The 22910-nt window shown below is 37.5% G+C and overlaps 1 protein-coding gene across 1 annotated transcript; it reads right to left on the reverse strand.

Annotated features, from left to right (window-relative positions):
• Positions 1-1082: 1082 nt before the first annotated feature.
• Positions 1083-22789, reverse strand: LOC144642548 (uncharacterized). Its single transcript, XM_078501520.1, has 42 exons — positions 22359-22789; positions 22205-22265; positions 21004-21056; positions 20442-20515; positions 19523-19592; positions 19097-19183; positions 18544-18645; positions 18304-18364; positions 17464-17516; positions 17240-17383; positions 16730-16816; positions 16362-16412; positions 15883-15984; positions 15434-15494; positions 14906-14958; positions 14427-14570; positions 13654-13740; positions 13416-13478; positions 13228-13288; positions 13093-13145; positions 12929-13002; positions 11922-11991; positions 10308-10397; positions 9188-9250; positions 8965-9025; positions 7422-7474; positions 7224-7297; positions 7035-7104; positions 6443-6529; positions 5857-5907; positions 5707-5767; positions 5266-5318; positions 4884-4957; positions 3982-4051; positions 3665-3751; positions 3269-3331; positions 3026-3086; positions 2665-2717; positions 2249-2322; positions 1603-1672; positions 1430-1516; positions 1083-1287 (listed from the first exon to the last, which is right to left on the reverse strand). The coding sequence occupies exons 1-42, from the start codon at positions 22450-22452 to the stop codon at positions 1220-1222; spliced, it is 3075 nt and encodes a 1024-aa protein (XP_078357646.1). The 5' UTR covers positions 22453-22789; the 3' UTR covers positions 1083-1219.
• Positions 22790-22910: the final 121 nt, after the last annotated feature.

Consider the following 22910-nt stretch of genomic DNA (forward strand, 5'->3'; position numbering starts at 1 on the left):
CCTCGCTTTCATGTCTTAATTGTGTATGCAAATGAAAATGACTGATTTTAAGGTCAAAATGGCCGAATCCAGCTTGGTAAACAAAATTTTCGTGTTCAGCGCATAATTTTCATCTAGAAAAGTGTGTTTACCAACTTTTCCTCGAATTTGCCGACAGAAGTTCACTTTTAGGAAAGTTGTCCCAGTCTATATCGCAGACTTTCTTGTCAAACCATGAATTAAGCTGGGGATGAAAAACCGATAAGTGCATTTGCGATGGAAAATTTACAGTTTTACCGCGCAGTAAACGTATTTGATTGAATGATATTTTTAAGGAGGGATTGCTAATTAATTCAGCACTTTTAATCAATTTTAATGCGACATGCCATATTCAGTGATACTGCTTGATAAAAAGAAATTGTGTACGTATTCAGTCCAGTTTGTTTACGGTAAATAAAAATGAAGAAAGTTGAATAAAATAATTTCTATATAGAATTCACAGTAGAATCCTCGGTCGCTTAACAAGGGGAAGCTCTGATCTGTCAAATGTGGGATTGGTAACCTTGCTGTTTCGTTCCCAGATCTATTCCAGGTGATCTCGGTATTACAACTTTTTTGTGGGCTTATTCCCCTCCAGTTCTGACGTGGACCAACCAAAAAACTCCACAAAATATTATCAAGAAAAAAACGCTTTTTATACAAAGGAAATTATAACCTAGATCAATTTAATCCTGGTTTAGTGTAAATCGCCTTTTGAACGACCCGGCGCAGCTTCAGTTGATAACCGGGTCTTCCGCGAGCACGAGGAGGGCTAGGAAGGTAAGAAAGGACAAATGGTTCATAGCGTGATCCACGTGTAATTTCTCCTTAAAATTACGGAATGCTGATCTCATAGTCACTCTCCCAACAAACATTTAAAAAAAAGTACGGAGATAAGTAAAAAATATTATGTTAACGTCAGGGCTTAAAAGGTTAATATACTTATCATCAAATTCTCCCAGATAGTGCTATAAAAATATAAGGAGACAAGTTAGGAGAATTTATATGGTGATATCAGTAGTTTAAGTGTGAAGTGAATTAACAACCATATCACGACTCAGAAAAAAGTTTAAAAGTTATACCTTTTAATTGTAATTTATTTACGAAAATTGAGATTCCCTGTGAAAATCAGTTATAGGTTTAAAAGTTAAGTAAAGCTAAGAAACTTTATTAAAATTGTTTAAAACGTGACTTATTCTTGTTATAACTCGTCTTTAGGTCTCGTCATAGTTTTGACCTTGTCGATAGCTTTGTCCATTGACCTCACAACTGGAGAAAAAAAAGAATCAAAATCATTTTCAAACATGAATGATTGCTGTAAATTTACAAACGTGATTAAAGATGTATTGATACAAATACCTTGTATGTGTGTTTGAGTAATTAACAGTTCAACAGCTTGAGGATTTTTTACCTGATTGTGGCTCCCAGTAGTAATATTTACTATCTTTGTACACTGTTCCAGCATTAGTCACTTTCTCCATCACGTTACCCAAAGGATCTAATAAGCGCAAAAGGAAATTGCCGATCAGATACTAACGAGTTCGGAGAAAGGAAGAAAATGCAACGACTGACAAAAATACAAACCCAGGAATAAGATTCTGGGGAAGTATGCTCCATCGATGTCAAACTTCTTTTGGGTATTATCAAATTCATCCTAAGTAAAAAAGGACAAATCCAAGGTTTTAGTTCGTATGTAATAAAGTACGTTCAGTAATCAATGGAAGCTAATGGAAATGGCCTACGTGCTTTATACACAGCCATATAAAAAAAGCTTTGGACGTTTGGAAGAATTCGAATTCCCAAAATCCCTTGATTGTTTACAGCAGATTATGCGCAAAGCGGCCATTTTATACTTTTTAAAAAAAATAAAACCTACAAAAAATTTACGTCACGTCATACCCGTGTTAACATTAGCTGACCTAAAAAACTTTTTAAGTAAATCAGCGCGTTCGCTTTATGAACAAATTTTTGTAATAAATAATATCATCGTTTTCTAATGAATGACACAAATCTTAAAATACAGTGTAAGCGCAAAACAATAGCAACTATTTAGAGTCACTCTTAAGTCCCTTAAAACTGTCAAATTTATTGGGAAAACCTGCGTTTGAGCCCCCTAGAGCAGCAGTCGTGAAACGCGATTTCCCGACCGCTGGTCTAGGGAACTCGGGCTCTAGAAACGAGATTGTTGACTTCAGTGAGGAAACAACTGAGTAAAAGCTTATTTAATTACCTCCACATTGACCATGACCAAGTTTTTGCTGACTTCCTTTATCTTCTCGGATGCAGCAAATTTAGGCTTAAAAGCTGAAAGAAAGGAAATTAACACTACATGAGTGCCTGAATGTAGCGATAAAAATAACACAGTGGCGTTGAGCCGCTCTATATATACCAGCCAGGTGTATAGCGTTTCATGTAAAACAGCGAGTTTAAACAAACATTACATAACTTACATCCTGAGTCGCTAGCTAGGTCTTAGTAAATTAACTGGATTTTAATTCTGACCATTGTAGCTAGTTCGCTTTCTATACCTAACGACAACAGGGTTTGTGTAAGGCACTAGTACTTGGTCAACACGAGGCTTATTATTATCAAGACATAACTGTTTCAGCTCAGTTTTTCCAGGTAATAAAACTGCATACTACATACCCTGGCAAGCACTGCACCAACTCTTGTGAATAAACAGTAGTATTGGCTTCCAACTAAGAAAGAAAAACAAACAAACAAACAAACAAACAAAACATATTAGGTAGAGAAATGGATTAATACGTATCGCTCATTTTAACACCGTGGCTACATGTGTGCATGCCTTTCTGCTAGTTGACGCCACTTTGTATTTTGCAGGACAACCCCGGTTGCACGTCATAACTTAGTCCAAACGAGCGAGGATGTAATGCACAGGCTTCACTGTCTTATAGGAAACGGTCATTATTAGACTGCGGCTATCGAGATTGGATTTTAGATGCATGATTTGCTCATGATAGTTACTGTCTATCAGGCTTTATCATACCTCTTCTTTGCTTCAACGTAAGCATCATCTAACTTCATCCAGTTGATTTCTTTGCCTAAACCTAACAAAGCGTAAAATTGATTCAACAGTTACAATATGAAAATGTTGCGATTTTACTTTCAACAATGGGGAGCAGCAACCTATCCGAAAAAGGGGATTCAAAAAGGGGATGCAAAAGTTCGGCGATAAGAAAAGTATTTAAGGGAACATTTTACTCAACACAAACAAAGAAATAATTCCTACCTCTATCCAAGGTCGGTGGTGGTTTGACCAGTTTCTTCAAAGCTGTTTTCATTGTATGTATCACTTTAGAATGGACCAAAAAACAGATCGTTAGTTCACAGTACCTCTGGGTCATGTCAATGTGTATATAATAATGATAATAAGGCGTTAAGAAGTATTGGTATTCCCGCTGGATGACAAAGACATTGGTGAATCACATGTTTTAGTTTTTCTGTGTCACTTCTTATGCTGTCCACATTAAGAATTAGCACAAGAAACAAACTTGTTTGCTCTTCGTGTGCTTATACTTATGTTTATTGCCAACGAGGACAGCATAAGAAAGAGTGTGTTCGTTCTTCACGAAAGGTATAGAGACCTTCAAGCTCTGCTGAAAACGAAAGAAGATTTTATACTTACACTCCTCGTCATCGTTATAAAAGTACTTGTACTTGATGAATTCAAGGTCATTATTGTGAAGATCTTTTTGGACTTTTCCTTCGTGATCTTAAACCACAAAAAAGAAATTAAAGTTAATCGATTTACATTTTCTACATATACACACGTAGATGTACTTTTATTGAACAATCGTCACTGTTGAGTAATTCTTTGCATAAATGAATCTGGGTCTAGAGTTTTGTTTGTTCAATTTTCATTCTGGCATATCTAGATTTGCTAAGTAAAAAAACATTAATTAACCGCGGAAGACAAACTCCATAGACCAAAGAAGCACTTACCAAGGAAAAAGATTCGCGGAAAATATTTTCCATCAACATCGAATTGTTCATCTTTCGGCTCCTCGTTGTCCTGGTAAAAAAAGACATAAAACAGCTTTATTTAACTCGCTGGAAGCCAATGGATGCACTGTACATGTATCCCAATCTTCTCTAACGGTTCTTGTTTCACGTACATTTTGGCCATAGCAAGTAGTAAGTCAGTCAGTAGGTCACTCAGTCAGTCATTCAGTCGTTAAGTCTGTCTGTCAGTCAGTCAGTCAGTCAGTCAGTCAGTCAATCAGTCTGTCTGTCAGTCAGTCAGTCAGTCATTCAGTCAGTAGGTAAGTCTGTCAGTCAGTCAATCAGTCTGTCAGTCAGTCAGTCTGACAGTCAGTCAGTCAGTCAGTCAGTCGGTCACTCAGTAAGTCAGTCAGTCAGTCTGACAGTCAGTCAGTCAGTCAGTTAGTCTGACAGTCAGTCAGTCAGTCAGTCAGTCAGTCAGCCAGTCAGTCAGTCTGACAGTCAGTCAGTCAGTCAGTCAGTCAGCCAGTCAGTCAGCCAGTCAGTAAGCAAGTAAAACCTTTATTTAGACAGGATAATATTTAAAGCGTGAAGCTTGCGAGGTCATGTGAAGCCAAACAGAGTTAGTACTAGAGTAGGCAGCTTCTACTGAATTGCATTTCGACTACTACATTTAAGGGCTTGTTTGTACTCACATTGACCTACATTTACTTTAATAGAGCTTAAATCTGTAAATATATGACCGGCATGCTAGCTATAGTTCCTTCCATCTGGCCATTCAACACAAATCGCAACAGTTTCACTTGTTTTTTTATTAACATGGCTGCCCACGATTTTCGTCTACTTATTTTAAGCCAAATAAATAGAGAAGAAAGCATTAAAATTATCAATGTATCACTTACCTCAACATTTATCATGACAAATTTCGTACTAAGCTCGGCAATCTGTTTTGATTCTGCTATAACTGGTTTCAAGGCTGAAAAGAAGACAAAGAAAAGAAAGAAAGTCAAATTGGTGATGAGAAAGGCAAGGTAAAGACGGTAAGGAGTGTAGCGAAACAATGAATGTAGCAGATCGCTTAGAAAACACATTGGATTGAATGCTCCTCAAGAAAGACATCTAGAATAAGGGTTTCATATTAAGAGGAAGAGTTTACATTCAGAGATTACCCGAGTTACATTACACCAGCCCCGGGACACCAGCGTGCACGCGGACCGTCCCACGGCTCAAGACCGACAGCATTTTGTGAGAGTAAGTAAGAATGGCTCAACTCATTTGTCATACCTTTACAAGCTCCACACCAGGACTTGTGTATGATCAACATAATAGGTGTCTCGCTGTGGATAGTAAACATGAAATTATTTAACGCAAAACATTGTGCAAAACAATCAAATCACATCGATGGAATAATTGCGCTGTACCATGGGGAAAAAGATAGGCGCAGCTTTTCTCCTGCACTGACTGTGGTACAGTGCAGCAGGAAGGCGCCATTGAAAAGTTTGCCTGAGGGATTTTCTAATGTCTCTTACCACGAACAGCTTACAAAACGTTGTGGTTAAAATGTCGTGGGAAACATTTTTCCGAAACGTAGAGAAGGGAGCACATGGCCATATGGTTAAAATGGGTCGGGTAGCAGTTCTCGCAAGATCTTACAAAGAAAACTCGCTACCCTTCGAGAGAACAAAAGAATAATCAAAAGGAAAATGGTCAAAATGCGCTAGTCACCTTTTCTTTGCCTCTTCAAGACCTTTCTCCATTGTCAACCAGTTAATGTTTTTGCCAAATCCTGCAAAAAATTGGATACAGAGAGTACTACTGATGAAAAAATTTAAAGAATCGTACAGTTCATCTGCAAGTGTCAAGTCACCGACGTACCTCTGTCTAAAGCTGATGGTTCTGGTATAAGCTTCTTCATGGATTTGACGACTATAAACGAAAAAATGTAAAGTTACCAACAAGAAATAATGGTACAACTGTAAAAAATGCATGTTATGTTGAAATTGAAACTATTGGCATGGCAATGATTTTTCACAAACAAAACATGTCTTCTCTAAACGCCCACTTCTTTCAATCAAAGTTCTGAGAATTCAGTCAAAATTTAATTTAATGGAGTCTAACACTGAAGGGTCCATAGACGATGGCCGTTATAACGTGGTGTTAATATGGGCTAGGTTAGATTAATACGAAAATGTCTTTCTTGGCGGGAGACAAAATAGTCTCCGTTGTCTGTCGTATTAAAAATGATGGCCGTGTTTAGCGGATTTTGGGAGAAAATGTATTAGATTTCGACAATGACCAAGGAAACTAGTACTTTCCGTATAAAGCGAGTATTAGTCTGTATAGCGATGGTCTGGGCTGTATTGCAAAGTTGATCATATTTTTTTTATTTTTTATAGTTTTCCTAACCTTTCTATTTAGCAGTGTACTAATGTAATTAAGGTGGAGATTTTTAAGTACTTACTTTCTTCAGGTGTCTTGTAGAAGTATTTGGTTTTGTCAAGGTCAGTACCTTCGTTATCGATTTTTTTATTCAATTTGCCATCGGAATCTGTTATATACAAAATCACGCGTAAGTAAGGAATCGAAAATGGAACAATATTATATCATACATTTTCTTGCGCATTAAACGAAAATATATTTATAAAGAAAGGGGAAAGTCATTAGTCAATTGGCAAAATATATAAAATGACGTTTTATTTGCCTCAGGGGGTATTTAGAAGATTGCATTGCTTTACCAACTTTACATCTTTATCACATATTAACTGCTTAAGCATATGTCTTCAGTTGAGAGAAATCTCAAGGAACAGCGCAGACTCTTTACTTGTTTCCAATTCCACAATTTTGTGAAGGCACGAACACCACCCTGCTCGTGAGTTTTCTAGTCTTAAGGCTATCGCAGCATGTGAGTATTCAATCATTTGTTGACGTCCTAATGCAATCTCAAAACGATTTTGTTTCTGTTTCTTGAATAAAACACGACAATAAGTTCTTATTTAGTCTTCTACTAGGTGCATAAATGTCAAAACAGGTTATTCACAAAATTTTCAGATTACCAAGGAAAACAATTCGTGGAACATAGGATCCATCCACGTCGTATTTACCGTCCTTTGGTATTTCATCGTCCTAAGAAAATAAACCATTGTAAATATAGTTATATTCCTATCTAAGGTAGTTTTATATGTATATCGAATTAAACATTTTTCAAGATTTTTTGTTTTGCTCACAAACAGTGTGACTCTTACCTCGAGGTTGACCATGAAAAAGTTTTTGCTGAGCTCAGCGATTTCCTTTGATTCAGCAATTTTGGGTTTAAGATCTGTAAAGGAAGGATTGCACACCCAGTTTAGCAGAAGTGGTAAAGAGAAAAGTAAGGCATGCTAGCTACGCTTCGAGATTGAGTCTCTAGTTTCGAATCTGCTGTCATTTAAGTATTGACTCACTTTGGCTGATCTGGCACCAACTTTTATGCAGCACCATCATAATGGGTTTGTTACTGAAAAGGAAAAATAGTAGAAAAAATAGGTCACCAAGGGTGACATGAGTCTAATGCCGTATGGCATAGTGATACAGATTGCGCGGTTTTCGTAAGCCGGTTAAAATTGGTTAGAGGTTTGTGTTCGGGAGTTTAATTTAAAATGCTTATAGCAAGCTAGGGGCATCGTGGATGATTATGGATGAAAACGAAACAGTCATAAATGTTATATGCTTCACAAAATTTAAAGTATGAACAGGAGTTGATGTTACTTCTTCCGTATTGTCCGTAAAAGCAGAAACGATTAAACATTTGGACAAGATTGCGTGACGATTTACAAAAAGCATGTTCATTACAACAAGGGTTGAAGAACTTCACATCGTTTCTTTCAGATTTTTCACCATTTTGATGATGACTCTTGAAACAGATTTTGCAATAAAAGCACTTGAAATAGTGACTGTTACTCCATTGTACTGTAAGCACTTAGTGACAGATTTTCCTAAAAACGGGTGTAAATGCTCACGTCAATATAATGATGACCTTTTGAACGCTGGAAACTAGGTAATTATTATCGAGCTACCATACACAGGAGCGAAGACTGTTTATCATGATGTACAAATTTCGCGAATCATCACTTCCATATCAATGTAACCATTTTATGATTTTTCTAGCTGTAAGAAGAACTTAAGATCTCTGAGAGTCGTAAAAGCATGAAATTCGATTTCAGTGTATGGCAAAGGCCGGGACAGTGTAATACTGCAAAGCGGCCAAACAAACGCATTTTGATTTAGTCGCGTAACTTGATTTACATTTATCCATGTACATCTTTTATTTTTGAAGGTTTTTGTTTGCACTGTAAAGAAAAAATTGGTCAAAATTCGAATGACTTAAATACAAAAACCGAGGTAAAGTTTTCTATTTTTTAAAACAAAATAAATATTTGGTCGCATTGTGTAAATAAACGCGAGTCGCCGTCGAAATATTTTTTCTCAAAGACGTCTTGCTTTTTAAGCAAGACGAAAACACAAGTGCTTAACTGAACTGAAAACGAAGATTTATTTTCACAAAAAGCTTACAAATGTCTTAACTGGAAAATTATTTCGTCCTGTTCAAGTGTTGAATAATCGTGACTTGAGAAAGAACTTTTAATTATGCGTGGGAACACGTGTCGCTGATTGGCTGTTTTTAATTGAAACTAATCGTGCGTGTCCGTACGGTGTCCGTTCTTGCAGCTGATCATTGTTTTCTACATTACAGCGAACGATTATCGATCCCGAACCATTCCCTTGGGATTGCTAACAGCTTTTTTCATATAACAAAGAGTCTAATGCGCATGCGCAAAGCGCACGCAAGCATTAGACTCAAAAACTAAGTCTCAAAGGCAAAAGTTTGTACAATTAGAAATTGAAAAAAGAAATAATATTTACTCCCCCCCCCCTCCCCCTTTCTCACACTCTTCTCCTCTCTCCCTCCCCGCCAGGAAATTTATCTCTTCTAATTACTGCACTTACATTGTCTTTGCTTCTTCGAGGGCGTGGTCAAGTTTCATCCACTTAATATGAGCACCAAAACCTAAAGATGTATGGCAAGGAAATAAAAAAAGAACTTCAGTATAGTATAAAGACAACTAATGCTTTTTCGTTTTAATAACAGGGTATATTGCAAAATTACAGATTTGAAAAGTTTTGAGCGGGTGGAAAATGTCTTGGTATGAATTCATGGTCTTTTACATACCTTTGTCTGGGGCGATACCCTCGTGCATTTCTTTACCGAGAACTTTGTTCATCATTTCAGCAACTAAAAATTATCAAACAAGAGTCAAAATTTGCTAATATCACAAAGATACTGCATCACATGAAAAATGGAAAGGAGATGATTAGGTTCAGAATTATTTTGAAACGGAAAAGACCATCAAAGGAAGAAAAACTGCTTATAGTTAATTAAATTAAATTGATTAATGATAAACGGACGTAAGCCTTATCTGTACATGTGGTTTTGAACATTATTGGCAAATGTACTCTTTGTAAGCTGCATGAAACCATTTAATTTCCAGCGTGTAAAGATAACCAAAAACAAGGTCTGCGGAATTTGCTAAGAACTTGCTATGTAAAAGAGTTATCTTTGCAAAGGAAAAGCACTGTCTTGTCTCGTCAGATAATCACTGATCTAATTTCTTTATAAAATGTCAACAAAGTCAGGTGTGCGAAAGAACTTCTCTGAATTACAAACTTAATCGACTTGTTTGATCTTATTTATATCATTTACAAGAATACATGAGCAAGGGTAATAACAATATTTATTATATAAACTGCAGTGGTATAGTGAGTGGTAGCAAATCGAGAAAAATGGTATCACACATGTGTGGATAAAAATGGTATCCACACATGTGTGATATCATTTTTGGCCAATCAGATCGCAGAGTTTGCCGTGTTTCAGTGCTCAATGAGCCAAGTTTTATCGATATTAAGTCGAAACATCTTCGGATCTTCCTCGGCAATCTTCGGTTATGGTCGGAAAACTCCGGAAATTTTCGGGAAAGTTCGGAAAATGTTCGGAATCATTCGTACGACCTTAGGACAAAATTTTGAAAATCTTCGGAAAATGGTCGGAAATCTTCGGAAAATCGTCAAAAACATCGTAATTAGTAGGTTTATATAATAAACAGAATAATACATGGTTGCTTGGATATATGAAATTTATCTTCTCGTGTTCAAAACCGATATCTCACTCGTTCGCTGCGCTCACTCGTGAGATATAGATTTGAACACTCGAAGATAAATTTCATATCTCCGCGCAACCATGTATTATCCTCTATTTATGTTGATCGATGTTTATAAAGCATAAAAATGCTTACTTTCTTTGGGTTCTCCGTACGCATACTTATATTCCTTAAACAGAGGATCCGTGTTGTGGAATTCCTTCATAATCTCACGCGTGAAAGGATCTGAAATATGAAATAACCAGGTTAACAAAAACACGTTTTGACATAAGAGTGGGAAAGATTTCCGCACAGCCCCATACATTAATTATGTATGCAACTATTTCATACTCTCACTATACACAAACAGCAATCATGAAAAGAACGAGTCAGTCAAAAGATTGTATGCATTATTAATGTATGGGGCTGTGCGGAAATCTTGCCTAAGAGTGATTTGCTTCTGAAAATAGTGAAGAACATACTTAGAAGTAAAGCCTGGTTCTCAGATAATCGCCCCGATCGCTTCTATCGCCTCTGTCACTTCAAAAAGTTTTCCTGCGATCGGGACAATTACTGATATGAGAGTTTCTAGGGACTTTAAGATACCTGGACGGCAAAAATGTAATGTAAATGTAAAAAAAAAGGAATTTTTGGGCTAGAAGCGCCAAATGTTTTTCTTCGCATTTTTTGGGCTAAGAAATTGTTGATCCACTAACGAAGCCGTCCTCCGTTCACACACGCCGGCTCTTAACGTTAAAAGTTCCCACCAAGACCGTCGACATCGGCCCAGTCCTCCTCGCGAAATTCTATCGTCCTCAAGGTCAGCCGTCCAGGTATCTTAAAGCACAGGCTTCCCAAGCTCAAAAGTCGTCTTTTTGATTGTTTTTTTGGAGCCCTTCGGGCGGCTGACTCTACATACGTGGTGTATGCGACAGCTTGTGTATATAGAGGAATGTATGGGAAAATCACGGATTCTCTAAAATCGGGTAAATAACTATCTATTTTGAAATAAAGTTTACCTACCTCTAATGTGTCGCTTACTTGTGTCTTGTGCCGAATTTGAAGCCATTCCGACGCCATTTAGCGAAGTTATTCGAAGTCGTTGTCTCAGACAACGACTTCGAATAACTTCGCTAAATGGCGTCGGAATGGCTTCAAATTCGGCACAAGACACAAGTAAGCGACACATTAGAGGTAGGTAAACTTTATTTCAAAATAGATAGTTATTTACCCGATTTTAGAGAATCCGTGATTTTCCCATACATTCCTCTATATACACAAGCTGTCGCATACACCACGTATGTAGAGTCAGCCGCCCGAAGGGCTCCAAAAAAACAATCAAAAAGACGACTTTTGAGCTTGGGAAGCCTGTGCTTAAAGTCCCTAATATTACACAGACGACGGCTAGCGTCTGCGGCGATTGGGTGATCACGATCGTTCGTACCGCCCGTGTTTTATCCTTCTAGCCTCTCTTTCCCTTCTTCGCCTTAAAACTGCAATATTTAACTGACAGTACTGAGAAGATAGGAGGCCATTAGTTTTGCTCTTTTATTGAACGCTGCCCATGTGTTGGATCTAGGGCTATAAAAATGATTGTTTTTCGTACGTCTTCGCTCATAACAGGCGATCAGGATGATCATATGAGAACTCCCGATCGTTTCCAATCGCTACGATCGTCTACGATCGTCTCAGTATTTGCAAACGATCGATACGATAGAAGCGATCGGGGCAATCATGCGAGAACCAGGCTTAAGAAAACAATTCACAAACCTAAGAAGTAGATTCTCGGGGCGTAGGCGCCATCGACGTCAAATGTTTCCGCTGTTTTGCCGCCATCGTCCTAAATAATCCATAAACAACAAGAATTAGTTAAAAAGAATAAAAAACGTTCTTTGGCTAAAAAGTTATAAAAAGAATCGAGCATTCGGCTGTCGGACTGATTGCCTTCGATGGATAAAAATGGAATAAAAATGAATCTAAAATTTAAATATATTCGAAATATGGTGAGACTAAAATAATAAAAGGAGCTACAATACAGAAGTAAAAAAGTGTTAATTAAGTTCACTACTTTTTAAAAGAATAGAGTACTAATTAGGGAGCGGCTTGGAATTATTATCAGCATGCCTGAGAACAGAGGTGTGCCATGATTCTAATGTTTTATGAGTGCGAAACGAGCCTTTATCAATTGCACGTGAGGTTTTAAAGTCAATAGAATGTCCAAGCGTGTTTCGCAATGTTTGAGCCGCTAGCACGATTCTTTTACATTCCTAAAATGTTCCTTCTTTCTTTTTCAAAACAACGACCAGTTTCGCCCACGTAAAACCAGTTACAGTCACCACAGCGCGGTATTATGTATGCTACGTTTGGTTGATGTTTAATGGGTGGTCTGGGGGGAATTTAGGAAAAGGAAATGGTGGTGCCGGTGGTGTATTGGTTGGTTCCGTAAAATGGAGTTTTGCGCAGGCACTGATAACTTACCAGTTTGGAAAATCTGAAAATGACTTTCAATTGCCACTTTACTTGGTTTTATTTGGAACAGCAATGGAGGGCTGTAACCACTTTATGGGCAAACCGTGGTACTACCTCAGTCATTTTTTTTTTCTTTTTTTTTTTTTTGAATGGGGTAAGTAAATACCCAAAAAGACATTGCCTCAGTCATAATTATTTTCTGGTTATAAGGCCCTGCAATAGACCTTCGAAGCCGTTGACTGGAAGATGTTCTTTACCTAACTAACTCAGATTTTCACGTCACTGCAAGTTTTATTCAGCTCACTTACTTGAATGTTGACCATGACAAACTGCTTGCTTAGTTCAGCAATCTCAGTGGACTTGGCAAACTTCTTTTTCAAATCTTAGAAGAGACAACAAGAAAAAAAATTATTTTAAGCAAGGACAAATTAATAATCCAGCTGCAATGTCGAGTTTCACGCTCAGCACTTACTTTTACAGGCCCCACACCATGATTTGTGGATTAAAAGCATCACGGGTTTCTTTCTGCAAGTCGAATGAGAAAGTCTTTCATCAGCTGGCAGTATTGCTATGTATATTCACATTACAAAACGTTTCATTTCCTCACCCTTCTTTTGCCTTTTCAAAGCCTTCATCAAGTGATTTCCATTCGATATTTTGGCCCCATCCTATGAAGAATAACGCACGAAATGTAAACTTTAGCTAACTTTTTAATCAACTAACAATTTTCACAAAAGTTGCAAATTCAAAAGTAGATATGATCCTGAATTAACAAATAAACTAGCTTTCATTTACCGTTGTCAGAAACCTCTCTGGGTTTGTCCTCAATCTTCAAAGCCTTTCTCATAGCTAAAACCACTATAAGAGGAAAACAAAGAAAAGCGGTTTACGTTATATTCTTTTACGAGATGCTCGGTGTAATACTACGGTACAATGTGAAATAAATATGTACCGGGAATCAAAAGAAATAAGAAAACAACCATTCGTAGATGATTGTTGCAAGAATTCTTAAAATTTTAAAAGAACTACTTACATTCTTCCCCGTCTTGATAGTAATATTTCACATGCTTGTGTTTGGTTCCCTCGTTCCATAATTCCTTCTGAACTTTTCCGTTAGAATCTATGATAGGTGGAGAGTGGAGAGCGGGTTAATACATGCCGAAATGTGGTGTCTAATTGAATTCCTCCTCTAGCCCCCTTTTGACTCTATACTTGAAAACCCATCATCGCCAATACCACCATCACTACGATCATGGCCATTGCCTCCACCGTCAGCAAGTCGTCAGCGTTTTCGTCATTATAGGTGTCGTCATTGTCGCCGCCGTTATCATCTTCGTCGACGGCACCACAACCACCACCTCTTCGAATTTCTACTCCTCCTCCTCCTCCTCCTCCGCCCTCCTCCTTCTCTTCCTCCTTCTCCTCCTCCTCCTCCTCCTCCTCCTTCTCTTCCTCCTTCTCCTCCTCCTCCTCCTCCTCCTCCTCCTTCTCTTCCTCCTTCTCCTCCTCCTCCTCCTCCTCCTCCTCCTTCTCTTCCTCCTTCTCCTCCTTCTCCTCCTCCTTCTCCTCCTCCTCCTCCTCCTCCTCCTTCTTCTCCTCCCCCCTCCTCCTCTCCTCCTCCTTCTTCTCTCCTCACTCCTCCTTCTCCTCCACTCCTCCTTCTCCTCTTCTTCCTCTACCTACCCTTACTCTTTCTAATCCTTTTCCTCCCCTTTCCCCTTCTTCTCCGTCCAACGTAATCTCCTCATATCTTATATCTTAACCCGCTATACCACCGTCCCCTCCCTTTAAGTTCAAAGTTCTCACCTAAGAAGAAAATCCTTGGCACATATTTTCCATCCACATCAAACTGTTCTCCTTTAGGTTCATCATTGTCCTCCGTGTTCACCATCACGAACTTTTTGCTGAGTTCAGCGAATTCTTTGTGATTGGCCAACTTAGGCCTCAAGGCTGTAATTAAATAAGAAGGGGTACTTTTGTTAGTTAAGCAAAAAAAGCAAATCAAGAGATGCTGTCATCGGACTTTGCCTGGCTGCAAAGTTACTAACAAATGCAAACAATCATATTTGCAGATATTTTATAAAATACGAAAACTGAGAGAAAAGTTAAACCGTCAACCAACGATTGGTTAAGTTTCACTGTCAATTATAATTATGACACCATTCCAGTTGGTCTCACTTAGTAATCTTCCTCTTAATGTATTTTTAGTTTAATTTACTAAATATAAATAGACGCATTGTTCAAAGACAAGGGTCCGCAGCTAGAGTAAACAATGTTTTCCTTACCCTTGCATGAGCTGCACCAGGATTTGTGAATGATCAAGAGCATATTCTTGTTACTGCAGAGAAAAAAGTCAGCATCTCCGTTTAATCAAATTTAAAGGAACTTAAAGTTAGGCAACACACAATAATTTCAGAGACCGGGTCCTGGTAGTTCGAATGATTCCTGTTCTGAGCTCAGAACTTAGTCCCTGCACTCGTTCGTTTGTGTTTTGTGGGCAAAAGTACTCTTAAAATTGTGGCATCGAGATGCCTGCAGAGCAACGCGTCGGAGACGACATTCCGATCGATAAACGTACTATCTGTTCTTACGGAAAGGAAGAAATCACTGTCATCACTCAATTCAAAGCACTCTGTTTTAGTGATTTCTCTTCTCTTTAGCGCTTGCTTCATTTTTCCACTCTTTCCCCTTTATAACTAATCACCCGATAAACTTATTTTCTGAAGTTTGAAAATTCTGACTTTGATGGACTTCGCAGGCAAGGGTTACGAGACCTTTCAGGTATAATGTCACAGATCTTTAGCGTAACAAACCTGTCTTTAGCTTCCTTTAATCCCTTCTCGTACGATACCCAGTTAATATGATCACCGAAACCTGTTGAGAGAAACAGGCATAATTTAAGTCACTTAATCTAGACAACTTTCAGATGACCATTTTTCCAGTTATAGTCCCTAAGCGCTGACCAGACCATACGCTGAGAAAGCCCTCTGCCAATGTCACCAGGCATGCCCTTCGATGGACACCTAAGGGTAAAAGGAACCGAGGAAGGCCTAAAACAACATGGAGAAGATCAACTGAGGCTGAAGTACAACAGACTGGGATGAGTTGGAACCAACTGGAAAAAGTGGCCAAGGACAGGGGAAGATGGAGATCTCTGGTGGACGACCTATGTTCCACAGGAACTTAAGGGTTTAAGAAGAAGTCCCTAAGCGGGGAAAATGCAGGATTTACGGGACAGAAAGGAGTACGTGTAGCTTGTTACCTCTTGATAATTTAGGTGTCCACCAGGCATCCTTCTCCTTTTCTTCCTTCTTTTCCTTTTTCTCTTCCTTCTGCTCATCTTCTTTCTTTTCTTCTGGTTTTTCTTAAGGAAAAATAATTTGCCGAGTTCGGTATAGATATTAATAGCATTTATTCGCGATCGTTGTTCCACAATATTTCATGGTTTTCTGATAATAACAAGTATTCGGCACAGTTAATATGTCATATTTACAAAATGTGCACTAAATTTAGAGCTAAGTTGTATAATGATTTGATATTTGTGACAGGGAAAAAAGTAACAATTCAAAATCACGCGCTGTTGCGAAAAAAAAATATTTTTAAAAAAAAACACTTGTACCTTTACGTTACGTGTTCTTATTTCCTGTATTCTGAATGGCCTGATATGGAATACTACAGTTACTTGTGTTGTTAGAAATTATATTCTGTGATTGGCTTATTCAACAGTCATTTCTCTCATACCTAGAACTCCAGTTTCCTTCAGTTTAAGAGCTCTCTTCATCGCAGGTATTACTATAGAGGAAAAATAACGAAATCTTAGGACTTCTTTGCTTCTATTTTGAGGTCACGTTTTACTTGGTAATTACCTTTCTTCTACGACCACAACCGGAAAAAGAAACCTACAATTACATGGTATTTAGCTAATAGTTGCATAACGTACGCACTAATTGGATAAGGCTAAGACACAAACTTGTACTCTGCCGATATCATTATATGTAAGCATGTGCACGTGTTTCCCATTTCTTAAATAGCACAACACATCAAAATATTCATTTCATTAAAAACAAACTTTTATACTAAAAAAGGAAGAAGAAAATTGTTTTTCATACATTCCTGTGGACCGCTGTAGTAATATTTGACATGCGGGTGTTTTGTGCCTTCATTCCAAATGGCTTCAATAACTTTCCCTTCCGAATCTAAATAATAGAAGGAACGTACAAATAAATAAATAAATAAATAAATAAATAAATAAATAAAAGCCAAGTAACGGTAAATTGGCAAAACAAATTCAAATGAGATTAAAAAGCAACAGCAACAACAACAACATCATCGTCGTCATCATTATCATCTTAAGAATTAGTTTTCTGTTGTCGCATTGGTCAAAATTGGTTACAATGTTACGCCAATAGGGACAAATATCGTGCTAGTATAGAGTGAAAAATTCGATGGCAGGCATTTGCTTTTCACGTGCGCTAGACCTTTGAAAATCAGTGGAAACATTACCTGACTAGTCAATGAATTGAATTTCAATGTCATGGTAAGTCGCGCGTGGACGACCTATTCTGCCAAAATTTACTACAAAGAATATTATTGGGGAATTCTGACACAAAGTAACTTACTTAAGAAGAGAATTCTTGGAATGTACTCGCCATCCACCACAAACTGGCTTCCTTTAGGCTCCTCCTCGTCCTCTGTGTTAACCATCACGAAGTGTCTACTCATTTCGGCAAATTCCTTTGAGCCGGCAAGCTTAGGCTTAAGAGCTGCAAAGTGGTAACTCGTTGTTTAGTTCTACCGTCTATATGATAAAATAACATGCAGTCTATTGAATAGCATGAAATACCTTTGCATGAGCCACACCATGTTTTATGAACAAGCAGCAACATCCACTTTCCACTGTAAAGAGAATGAATTTTAATATAATTTAAAGGGACTGTGTCACGGCTAAGTTAATTTTATGTTATTAAATTTTGCCAAACACCCGCTATGAAACTAAATGTTTGCAAAGAAATTATTTCTATGATTCTAAATGACAAAACCATAGCTTCACTGCAGCCAAATGTGTTTCCCGGCGTTATAATTTAAAGTTACAAGCAAACAACCCATATCGCAATCCGTTTTAATCTTCCTTGCTTTTGGCCATCCGTACCTTTTTTTGCATTTGGTGTGTTATTTAAATATCCCTTCACTGTTTGAAGATGTTATTTTATATACTTAAACAAATTTGGTGGTCATTCCCTATGCCTAAGTTTGGCTAAAATCCGTGACACGGTCCCTTTAAGTGATCGTTACTGTTTAGATCTTGTGGTATGAAAGACGACAACGTTTACACTGCAAAATGGAAATGATTAAATTAGGGAAAAGTATTTTAAAGGACACGATGTTTTGGAAAGATTTACTTAGAAGATGCTGACGATATTATTTGAAGCTAGCAGAGCATAGCTTTCGAACCAAGAGAAGAGTTTTCCGGCTTCAAGATAGAAATCGAATCATGGTTATTCGTAACAGGGTAAAGTTTTCTTCATGAACACCAGTTCCTCAAAGAAAAACCTCACCATTTCACGATATGATGAGAACTACTTTAAAAACGAATGTTTCAAGGATCTTGGTTAAGGGTAGACTATCTATGATTACGAGATGTAAATGTGAAAGAAGAAAATTGATAAAAAAGCCTTTCCGATACCTCTTTTTGATTTCTTCTAATCCATCTTCAAAAGTCACCCAATTAATGCGGTCGCCAAATCCTGTGATAACAAGATCATCATCATCATCATCATCATCATCATCATCATCATCATCATCATCATCATCATCATTTTAGCGCCAGGCGACGCATAAGGCCTCGAAGCGCAAAATACGTTCAGATTGTTTCAATCGTTATTCTTTGTTGCGAACGACCCATGAGACGTTGAAGATTTCTTACCTCTTGCAAGAGGGTTGCTTTCCATGACTGGTTCTTCTTCTTTTTCCTCCAAACCATCGCTTCCTTTGGTTTTCTTCAAGACTGACTTCATGCTATCGACAACTATGTGTAAAAAGCAAGAGTTATTAAGCTAGTCTGCATACTCAAACGGCTAAAGCTTAGCTAAAATTAAAAAGCGAGAGAAGCACTTGGTCGAAACTGGTCTTCACTGGTACACTGCTGAATATTATCCCTGTTTCCGTCGTGTAGAGCGACTTGAAGTACACCACAGCATTCTAGCAAGTTTCCTTACTGATAACCCATCGTCTTTGCTACTGGGTGGAGAAAAGCACTGCGATGGTAAAGAACCCGACCCAAGAGCACAACTCAATGTCACTGCCCTGTGCACCGAATCCGGGTCGCTATCAAGTACAGCGCGCTGACCAGTAGGCCGACCGCATCTCCCATACAAGAGCTTATCTAAATACACCTTAACTTGAAAAATACGTCGAGATTGAACTTTACTTACGACACAAATCACTGAGCTAGCACTGTTGGTTGCTACTTTACTTACTTTCAGAGGTTTTTCCATAGTAATACTTGGTGTCTTTGTGCCTTCCATTCTCGTTGTAAAATTCTTCCATAACCTCACCATCAGGCGCTGTAGGATAGACAAGGAATTGATCAACTGAGGGAATGTTTGCCTTTTATATTGCATTTTGCATTATCTGGAACCGAGTAAATGAGCATTCAATAAATGAGACCTTAGACCGCAACAATGTTATATATTACTTGCCACATACTCACACCTTTTACTAGACTAATCAAATTAACGACCAGAATTTGTTATTGCCAAGATCTAAATTAGTGCTATTTAGATAACGAATGCTTTGGGCGCTTTCTTGACTGCAAAAGAGCGCAAAAAATTATCGCAGTTTAGGACCCTCGAAAATCATTAATATTTTTTATTATTATAATGTATTAATTGTAGATAACTTACACAGGAACAAAATTCTTGGAATATATCTTCCATCTGGGCGATACTTTTCATCCTTTGGTTCCTCCTCGTCCTAAAGAAAAACAAATCGTTCAATAATTAGTTTTAGCTTCACCAAATTCGAAGCTATGTTTTGCCAGGCCAGGGCATAAAGGAACAACCATGCGCATATCCAAAACAAACTGGCACTTAATGTCACCCTTCTTATAGCCAAATACCATATTTTTGCGACGAGTTCATGTGTCGGCAACTTGTGTTTTGAAAGCTTTCTTCTCCGCCTCCAGGACAAACTCGATATTTTAAAACAAAGTCATATCGCCCAAAAAAAATTGCACTTGTTTTTGAAAATATGGGGAAAACTGATTTGAATCTAATCTAGATCGAGAAAAAAAAAGCAATTTCAGTTATCAATGTAAATATACCTATGAAAATTTTATTGAATTATATTTAATTCCTATTTTTTTCCTCTAGTAAGTTCGCTTTGCTACTGTTTTTTTTTTTTTTTTTGCTTAGTTTACTGTAAGTTTAGTTCTCTCTTGTATTGTAAGTTTTTTTAAGTCTGTTATACCTACTTTTTCCTTTATAACGTCTGCGTTGCTAACGTTTTTTTTCGTTTCACTGTAAGTTTTGTCCTCTCTTGTATTGTAAGTCGTGTAATTGCGTAATACCTACTATTTTTCGTTTGTAACATCCGCTTTGCTACGTTTTTTTTTTAAGTTTACTGTTTTTAGTTTTGTTCTCTTTCTCTTTTTTGAATTGTAACTTTTGTAAACGTAGTGTCATGTAACCTTTGTGTGAGCAATTAATAATAAAATAAAAAAAAAATAAAAAAAAAACAACCATGCGCATTACGCCATTTAATCCTTTCAACTACAAGGCACAACTCTGGAGGACAAAGAGCTGACTTCATTTCCCAGCTTACCTCCACATTGACCATCACAAACTGTTTGCTGAGCTCTGCAATTTCTTGTGATTTGGCGAATACAGGTTTTAAGGCTGCAAACGAGAGAAAAAGAGGGTTTGATTTTGCTTAGTGTATTACTACAATGTCTGGGGATAATACCGGGAAGGAATTTTGAGAATGTATTGTTTACCATCGTTTGTGACCATTGTGACTTGGCGCACTATGCTATTTATTAACATGTTTTTCTGTTTCTTTCCTTTTGTGGTATATTTGTTGTTTCTTTTTGGTCAATTCTGCCTGCTGCGCGTTGCGGAAATATCGTGGTAATTATATTGCGCCAGGTTTTACCTTTCATGATGTGACACAAGAATCCGAACAAGCATGCTTATGTGAATCTAGCTTTGACGTTTGCCTCGAAATGACTGTGCAGAAAAATAACCAAACTGAAAAAAATTTACCAAAAAAAAAAAAATGCATGCTCTATTTCAAATTGGATCTATGTTTTGATCAAGTGCATCATCGAACCCATATTCCCAAAAATATTTAACTAACAAACTAATAAAAACAGAGTAAATATTACCTTTACATGCTCCACACCAGGTCTTGTAAATGAGTAACATCAACGGTTTGTCACTGTAAATTGCAAAGATTTAAAAACAATGCGTTTCATAGTCAATGATGCTTTGGCTGAATCCAACTTAAACTTAACCCTTAACATTGCAAACGTGAGAAAGGTTGCATTGACGGCAACGAATGAACATGAAGGGTATCTTTGTTAAAACAGATACATTTCCGAAACACTGATTTATGCGTAAAAATAATAACCGTCTTTTAAATTAAGTTGGAAAGCATCGACCGGATAACTGTAGAGTAATCATACAACGCGTTTTATATGTCCCATAACAGTTAACGGCGTTGTTAAACTTTACTTGAGATACGAATGTGGCGCAGAGCGTATAAGAATCACATTCATTTATCTGAAGGGTAACTAAAAAAATCGAAATTGCCTTTTATTTGTAAACTGCCCTTACATATCGCCATTATTAATGGGCTTTTATTTGTCTTGTAACACCGCAACATGAATTCAACTGAACGACAGAGCGATTGAAAGCCACTGATAACACATAAAAGAACAACCTGCATGCTGAAATTTTGCGCTGCACAACAAATGACTTTAGCTATAGTTGTATGCGATGGATTTTTGTTTACTAAGCACAAAGCCTTCACAGAGTGACTGAGTTTAAAAATAAACTTTTTCTTCAGTTTCTGTTGCTGATATTTGATACACTTTATTCATGGGCTTAAATTCTTTTCAGAAGCTTTTATAGCTTTATTTCAGTTTAATACCACGTGACACTGACAAAATAGAAACTACACTAGTTTTATCAGAACTGATAGCCATTTCCCATGCGGCTAACCGTTCTCAGTGGCCAGTAAAGTAAACCCTCGGGTTACATTTTCGTAAATTTGTTCAAATCAAGCGTTTCTTATGTTGCATTACAAATCGCCAAAGTTCTATTAACCATTTTCACTGGGCTGCAAAAACGTGTTCACTAGCACGTTCAATCAAACATTTATCAAAACTAGCTAGAAATTAGGTTTAAATCAGAGATTTATATAAGATCATAAGCCTTGTGCTTAAATATAAGTGCAATTAATTTGACTTGTGAGATTTTCACAAGTTAATAGCTTATACTGAATATATTATTTTTCCTTTCAGAACTTTGTTTTGTTTAGTCTTTTAGTTTTTCATTGCTGTTAATCAAAGTTAATCAACGTACCTCTTTTTTGCCTCTTTTAATCCATCTTCAAACGTTTTCCACTCGATTGATTCGCCCCATCCTGTAAATTTTCAGTCCAATAAGATCAAAAATGTTAAAAATAAAACTGCTTTCAAGTCACATCACACAGTATCTTGACCAAGTAAATACCTACCTCTATCAAGAGGCTCCTCGGCTTCAAATTCACCAAGTACGGAAATAGTTAAATTAGAAAACAGAACTAAAGTAATATATTTCCACGACTTCATAATGTGTCCAGCTTGGAAGCAAGGAGTTCTATTCACTGTCTGAGGAAATAAGTTCTGCGGCGAAGACAATATTGCCTTTCTCCACCTGTTGAGATACCTGGTTGGCGTATTGGGAACTTTGACTTCAGAAATGAAAGATTGTAGGATTTTTAACAGGTAACACGTTCTTGTTTATTAATAATTAAGCAATTCTCTTTCTGTGAGGGAAATTTAATTGCGGTGGAGTTGAAAGACGCACGGCCTTTAGAACGTGGTTTCAGCAAGGACCAGCAGACGGCGCGATTTCTGAATCGTGTCGGGAGCTAATCGACAAAGTTGCGACAGCAGTTTCTTGCCGTTAATGAGGGCTTCTCTCAAAAATGTGGCCACAAAATCTTTTCTTTTCTTTTTTTAATTATGAACTGGTTAAGGAAATTTGGCTGCATAAAGTACCTCGAGAACCAAAAGAAAAAGTAAGA

Source organism: Oculina patagonica, chromosome 2, assembly GCF_052425735.1.
Source record: "Oculina patagonica isolate OP01 chromosome 2, crgOcupat, whole genome shotgun sequence".
Classification (NCBI taxonomy): domain Eukaryota; kingdom Metazoa; phylum Cnidaria; class Anthozoa; order Scleractinia; family Oculinidae; genus Oculina; species Oculina patagonica.